This window comes from Pundamilia nyererei, unplaced genomic scaffold (assembly GCF_000239375.1).
Source record: "Pundamilia nyererei isolate P.nyererei 1_Seehausen unplaced genomic scaffold, PunNye1.0 scaffold00235, whole genome shotgun sequence".
Taxonomy (NCBI): domain Eukaryota; kingdom Metazoa; phylum Chordata; class Actinopteri; order Cichliformes; family Cichlidae; genus Pundamilia; species Pundamilia nyererei.
This window is the reverse complement of record NW_005187636.1, coordinates 396,405-403,902: the sequence shown is the minus strand read 5'-3', so window position 1 is coordinate 403,902 and position 7,498 is coordinate 396,405. Positions and strand designations below refer to the sequence as shown.

Here is a 7,498-nt window from a genome sequence, read left to right as displayed (position 1 = left end):
CACTCTGATGGATGCATCGGAGAGCAACATGGGGTTAGTATCTTGCCCAAGGATATTTTTGGCATGCAGACTGGAGGAGCCTGAGATCGAACCATCAACCTTCTGGTTAGTAGCTGACCCGTTCTACCACCCCAAACAACCCACAGCCAAACAACCCATACCAACTATCAAGGGGGGTGGAGGGGTGATGATTTGGGCGCCTTGCTGTCACTGAGCTGAACTCCTCTGCATTTCAAAGGACTGCACAGACTCCTTTGAAAACTTTTTTCTAATGAGTTATCACATGTACATAATAAAAACTGCTATACTGGCTAAAGTTAGTACAACAAATGAATATAGTGGTCTATTAGCTTTTGCTAGTGTTGTGTATGGAAAATGAAAAATGACAGAGAGATTGCCTTTTCTTACACAGTACATTGAAACATTTATAGTCAAGAAAAGTAGGACAATAATAGCTCATAACCATATGTCAAACATAAGTCAAACTAATTCTTTCAATCAAAATATCCCTTAATTTAAATCAAATCAAGTCCACACAGGCAGCCTGAAAACAATGAGGCAGAGAAGAAAGAGAAGTGTAAGCTGCAGGTGATGAATTAAACACAAACACACACAGACACTTACATGCATTAAGCGATGAAAGACTTTCCCAAGGCTCCAAATTAAAGCTGATGGCCATAGAAACCTTGTAATCACTTGTGGTGCCAATTTGCTGCAGAGACGAAGGGGAGCAGAGGAGCAGATGTGTGCCAGAATACCTTAGGATGATTTCTTAATAGCGTTATAAATCCATTCATGCATCACAGGCATACCAACACCACTGACAGCCTGCTGCTAGACTAGACACCACAGGCCTTTAAGCACCTGCTACACAAACACAAGTTATCTGGCCCACACATTTCTCTTTCTTACAGTTTATACTGGCGCAAGAGGCAACAATTAAGAGTGTTATTTGGTTGTTGTAGCTCAATTCTGCCTTATGGACAATTATGAAGACTCTGATGCTTAACAGAGTTTGCAACAACAAAGCCATGAAACTGCTGATACTATGTAATCTTCCTTTCACTTATGTTTAGCCTTTTGCAGTTCCTTACCTCCACAGGGGCTTAGCCAGACTGCTCAGCTAGTTGTAGCTCACAGCTGTGGCCATGCACACTCTCATTTAATTAAAGGAGCACTTCTGTATGACTGCGCAGTCAGCAGTTCACTCCTCGGTTATTGTAAAAGGTAGGCAAACTGAGCCCCAGAGTTCCCTTCATTAGCACTTGCTTGTTGCTGGTGTCTCTTGCGCTAGTACGTGCCACCCCCTGCCAGTGACGCGAAGTACTGGATACTGCCCCTGATTACTGATCAAGGTAGAACATATGAAAATTTTAGATAGTCGGATAAAAGATGAAAGCTTAAGCAGAGGACGGATTTTGGCAAGAACGCATTTCATAAATTGCAGAATAATGTCAAAATTATTGACAATATCTCCAGTATGTTTCTTCTGCTCTTGTTCACTTCAAAACATTTCCTGCAAAAGTAAAGTGACTCTTAGACACAGAATGTTCGCTACAGAATTAATAATAAGTAGGTGAACCTGTCATTTTGTATCAGGTTGTGCAAACAAACGTCAGTGTACCTGTTCCAGATCCTTCTCCTCATTAATGTTAAAATCAAGTCCGTGTTTTGCTCCCTGGGCCTGCAGCCAACAACATTTCACATATTTTAGTTAAACAGGCTTGTACACAATGTGATTCTATTAATACTGACACGACATGCAGTAAGACAGTTGGCATACAATGAAATCTCCTTTAACTGTGTGAAAGCAGTTACTCCAAAGTGCTCTTCAAAGACCTAGACTTTTGCATTACAGAACTACAGTAAACTTTAAAATCATTTGTTATCCATGCTAAGTAATATTTTTTTTATCAGTAACCAATTTTTACGGAGCTATTTTACTTTCTATTTAGAAATGTACAACATAATCTATTTTATTAATCTTCTGAATTAAAAAAAATATTAACAATTTTCTACCTTTTCACCTATAATAATTTGCTATTGTCTTCCATGGTGTGTATGTCATGTTAGATTAATAAAAAGGCTGCTCTAGCTCATGTGACAATGAGAAACAATATGAGAGACTAAATCAGATACAGAGCATACAGCATGTGCCATGACCTTGGTGTAACGTACAGCTTTGTTTGTTGTGGCGCTTACTCTGTCACAAAACCCTGTGATATTTCTGTTTACCTTTGCTGAACCAGATAAGGTGACAAAAGCTGTACTAAGAAGAGGAATTTTTCACTTAAGAAAAAAATATATTTTTCTCCTCTGTTTAATCTGTCCCCATATCCCTAACCTTAGAGGCTTTAAACAGCATGTGTTTGTATGTGATGTTTTGAAAAGGATTTGTCTGATAAGGTTATTTTATGCAGAGAGGCCTACCTTTGAGTAGACTTCCCTCTCTCCAGAGGTCTGCTGAGCAAACAGAATGGCATCATGAACAGAAAGAAAGAGATTACTGCGGGCAATATTGCCATCTTCAAACGCTCCCCCGGCCTCCAGTTCTTCATACACCTGGGCTGCAAGTAAGGCAACTAATATTATACAGGGACAAAGACATTGTTAAATGTAGTGATTTTGCCTAACGCGCCTGTAGTATTGTAATTACAATTCTCTAAGGCAGGAAACAAGAGAAAATTTGCAGCTTTAAAGTAATCAAGCATGATAAACTACAGTCACTGTGGATCTTCCCTTTATCTCGCTGGGAAATTGAGGTTACCTGCACAAAATGATACGCAATGTCTAACTTGTTTTCCTCTGACAGAGCACTTCACAGAGCTAATGGACTCAGTGCTTTATGAATGATTAGATCTTTGTTGCCATGCCAACTGTACAGAGTAGCCAACAGGTGTGAACAAATGCAGGTAGTTTAAGATTTTACCTTGAACGTTAGCCAGGTACAGTTTAATGCCCAGCATCGTGTAGCCCGAGTTCATCTGCGTGGAAAATGAAAGAAAGAAAACCTGTCATGGACATGCACATACATGAACTTACAACGAAATCCAATTATTAATGCTGTCATAAAAAGGCTCGGCTGAACAGCATCTGGCTAACTGAAAATGAAATATTTGAGAAAAAAGTAAGGCATCCTTTCATGATTCAAAAATGTGTTCAACGCAGGTTAGAAGCTCTCTTTTTCTATTTGGACATAACTGCCTCAGTCTCTTTGATATGGGAATATCAAAATGAGAAATTCTCTGAAATTATAATTTGTGTTAATTAACTTAGCTGTTAGACATCCATTTTATATTATTAAACATAATAAAACCCCTTTCAAAAAACTTTTGCTGCCAATTTAAACTATTTTCCAATCTAAAATAACTGCATCTTTAATCTTTTATGGTTACTTTCTGCACCATAAAACAAAATTTAAAACATTTAGTGTACTTATATTACATTACATTAATCCTATATTATGTTAATCCTGACTCTGTTAGCACAGGAGAGAACTTTATAACCTTTATCAATGCTTTTATGCCCATCAGGTCTATGAAGCAGACCCCCGCCATGTCGAGGATTAGGGTGTGGAAGGGCACTGGCTGAGGCTCCAGGGTGAGAACAGGGGGACTGGATGGCTCTTGGTCAGGCAACTGCTCGCCAAGTTCAATGTCATTACAGTGGAAGTTGACATAGCTTGTAGGAAGTTCAGCATTGTTGGCACTGCCATCGTTCATATCAAAGTCATTTTGCAGTTCAAGCTGAGATATGGTCTAGATTTACAGGAAACAAATACAGAAAGGTACAGAAAGGTCACAAGTTGTACTTTCAGTGAATCACCTTTAACTCAGTGGGATATATATCAACAGTTGGATGGCCCGTAAATTACATGAGTCTGATGTCATATGAACTTGATCCTACCTGAGCTTTCATGTTAACCAAAGAGCTGAGTTTCCGCCTTCTTGACGTTTTGTCCTTATCTTGTTTCACTTTTTCCTTCTGTTCTTTGTCCAAGAACTTCTGCCTGGCCAGGATAAGTTTGCCAGGGTCCAGCCCAGTCTAGGTATACAAATACTATATAAACATCTACATGTCACATGAACACATGGCCAACCTTGCCTGACGGGAAAAGTGGCCATTTTGTCTTACCTTTTTGATGACTCTCTGGCGAAATATTTCCACATTTGCAAAGTAGATTGGTGAGCAATAGTTAACTATTTTCACACCTGTTACTGACATGACCTGTGGAGTTGTTACGAAAAAATGAGATGTAATTCACCCCAAGTAATTTCTTATGGTAAAAAAAAAAGATATATACTTAGTATACCTTGCTGTACGTCTTTGGATTTCTGTAGATATCTGTATCCTTAATTTGGACAATTATTGAACCATTGCGACTGTAAGGAAAACGTAGTTATGAAAAACTAAAACAGTAGAGCTCATTTTTGGTTCAAATGTACTACATGTTCATACAGTTTACTCACAACTGTGTCTTGAATATAACTACCAGGATGGAAAAACTCACTCCGATAGCAACACCATAAGGCAAGCTTAGAAAGAATGTGGCCAAGAATGACACAACCCACACACACTAAAAAAGAGACAATAAGACATGAAAAAAATATAGTAAAAAAAACCCCACTGCATTATGCTTCAATATCATATCAAATGATTTAAATTACACAGTCCAGTTTGCTCTTCTTCCATAAGTAAAAGGGATCAGAGAGCTGTAGGAGTGTGTTCTTCAGGTTTACTGCAATCAACGCTCCAAGCACTGACTTGGAGAAACAAAGATAACTGAAGTTACTTAATATGTCTCAGTTGTTCTCTTACGTCTGTATGTTTTGTATGATATTTCAGGTTCACACTGTTATGTCCACTTACTTTTGGGAGTGGCTTTAGATAGATTCCCAGGGCGAGCATGGTGACCATTACTACTAGCATTACACACAGACTGGCAAACTACAAGAGAGCAGTAGTGCAGTAGTTAGGGGCTTTGGTAAACATTTGCTGTATTTATAGTCCATACTAAATCTTCCTCAGTAGGTTCTTAGTTATAATTTGAGTATGATCTGCACTCACTTGTGAAGTTCCTCCAGCACTGTCAACAGCCAGCGTTACAGACAGAGCACAGCAGATCACATGGATCTTAAAGAAAGACCCAAGGAAATTGCTGCAGCCTAGAGCCAACATTTCCTATTCAAAAAGACCATTTCAGTGTTGACAAAAGTGAAATAAAATACACTTCTTACATTTTTAAGAGAGATGCAGTTTTTCAAACCTGGTTGGGATTCACATCATAGCCATGCTTAGCTGCCAGTGTCCTGCCCATAGCTAAGTTGATGACGTATCCGACAATAGCCAGAGAGAAAGCTGTGCTCAACATGTCTTCCCACTGACTCACTGTTGGGAGGATCGGTGCAGGAAATCTAGAAAACAGAGACAAGAAACAAATCAGAGTTAAACATTCTTTAATGACTTTCATGAATAACAGTAGGACAAAAAAGCTTATGTCTGCTTTACCCCAGAGGAATATTGCCCACAATGTCCATGTGGTAGATCTCAGGAAGATGCAGCGGACCTGAGATGGCTGTGGCCACCACCACCTGTGTAAAACAGGAACAGAAATCACGCTACATTCTATTATATACTGTTAATTCTCTTATGTGCACCCAGAAAAACATCTGTGCAACAGCTATCTCAAATATCTAAAAGAAAAATTTTAACTACTTACGACGATGATCTCAATAGGAATAGGGAAAGGAAGTTTATGACGAAAGTGGAAACCTAGTTCTTTCACCACAATCAAAACTGCACTGCTGACCAAAGCAAAGACTAAGGAGGCTATATTGGTATCAGGAAGGCCCAATATTATATCCTTGAGAGTCTGTTTGGAAAGAAATCATTTTCAGCAAATCATAATTTTGCAAAGTATCCGATCATATTTTCTTTAATAATGAATGGGTAACTTACATATATAACAGCCAGCGGACCACTGTAAGATGGCACTGTGATGCCAAAGATGTACTTGAGCACTGAAATTAAGATTTGCAGTCCTGCAGCAGTCATGAAGCCTCTGACAAACGACTCTGACAGATAGATGGCTACAAACCCAAACTGCATGAAGCCAAGACCAATCTGCACAGACATAAATCATACTCAGTGTGCCACCTTTAAACTATATCCCATATTCCTTTCAGATTTTACCTTAAAGGACTGAGCTTTTAGTGGTATAAGTACCTGTATGATTGCAGTGAGACAGGCCAGAGTACCAGATATAGCCAGACGAACTTCATTCATCCTGTCAGTGTCCACTACTGTGGCATTAAGAGTGGCATTGAAATGACTGAAATCCGACTCAGGGGCTAGCCTAAGACACACGATTCCCACCATAATGCTGAGAACAGCAAAAGTACCTAGACATAGAAAGTAGGGTGTCACATCTATTTTCCTTGCCATATTGCAAAGCGGGCAAAGTCAGGCTCAGTGCAGCACCATGCAGCTCTGGTAACTTATCACTGTCATCACACAAAATTGCTGTAGATAAATCATTCTGATTTACCTGGGACCATCTGGTGAGCAGTGCCCATGAAGAAATATGGGATGAGGGGGAAGAAAGAGGAATAGAGACCATTGACAGGAGGAAGATTTGCAAGGAGAGCAAAAGCCATGCCTGGAAAGAAAAGAAGCTGTCAAATAAATAATAAAAAATAACACAAAAACTGTTATCCACTCCACCAGCTAGCATCAGTCAAAGGCTGTTATACAGAGTTATCTGAGAGTAGAAGATTGACTGACCTTGGGGAACCTGAATGGTGCCGGCGCTGACCCCACTAATGACATCACACAGCAGGTTTTCTTTTACTTTGTACTTGGGAAGCCAGCTTAGAACCGGCAGGTGTTTAAGTAACAATCCTTTGAGCCTGGGTACAGAACATCTAACACAAAAAAACAAAAAACTGTCTTAGAAGATCTCTGGTTTTCTGCTTGTTCATTTATAAAAGTCAATAACACACATGTTAACTTGAGTTCTAGTTATGTATCCCCGTGCTTTTGAATATAATACAGAGGCTTATCAGAAGAGTTTGTGTGAGAGAAAAGCACGTTGTTCATGTTGACTGTGCAGTAAGATTGCAGTTCGGTACCTGAAGAGTTTCTTTACTTTTTCTCCAACAGGGAACTGTCGACTCTTTTTGTCAAATTCTCTGTCAAAGTCAGGGAGGTTATATGCCGGCCTGTCAATCACATAACGTGGGTTTTCCTGTTGCATGGCTACAACATAGCAAAATATATTAAGCAGGCAGATATTTTATGCAATGTCTTCAAAGTGAAATTTAACACATTAATATAATAAGTCATTTGGTGTCTTTTTTGTTTAAATTTGTCATTAATTCATGAAAGTATCCATAAAAACTCAACAGCATACCTGGAACTTTATACTTCACCTTTCCCGATACTAAACCTGGCCCATATTTTAAGTGTAAGGTCCTTATCTAACCTTGATGAATGAAAG

The 7,498-nt window shown here is 39.1% G+C and overlaps 1 protein-coding gene across 1 annotated transcript; it reads right to left on the bottom strand.

Moving 5' to 3' along the window:
• Positions 1-515: 515 nt before the first annotated feature.
• Positions 516-7,255, bottom strand: LOC102195361 (solute carrier family 26 member 9). The gene is made up of 21 exons (XM_005749026.1): positions 7,131-7,255; positions 6,784-6,923; positions 6,548-6,658; positions 6,226-6,401; positions 5,959-6,123; positions 5,720-5,872; positions 5,509-5,591; positions 5,267-5,414; positions 5,068-5,181; positions 4,870-4,947; positions 4,668-4,763; positions 4,470-4,576; positions 4,313-4,382; positions 4,135-4,227; positions 3,907-4,044; positions 3,507-3,758; positions 2,930-2,984; positions 2,431-2,567; positions 1,625-1,684; positions 625-712; positions 516-544 (listed from the first exon to the last, which is right to left on the bottom strand). The coding sequence occupies exons 1-21, from the start codon at positions 7,253-7,255 to the stop codon at positions 516-518; spliced, it is 2,418 nt and encodes an 805-aa protein (XP_005749083.1).
• Positions 7,256-7,498: the final 243 nt, after the last annotated feature.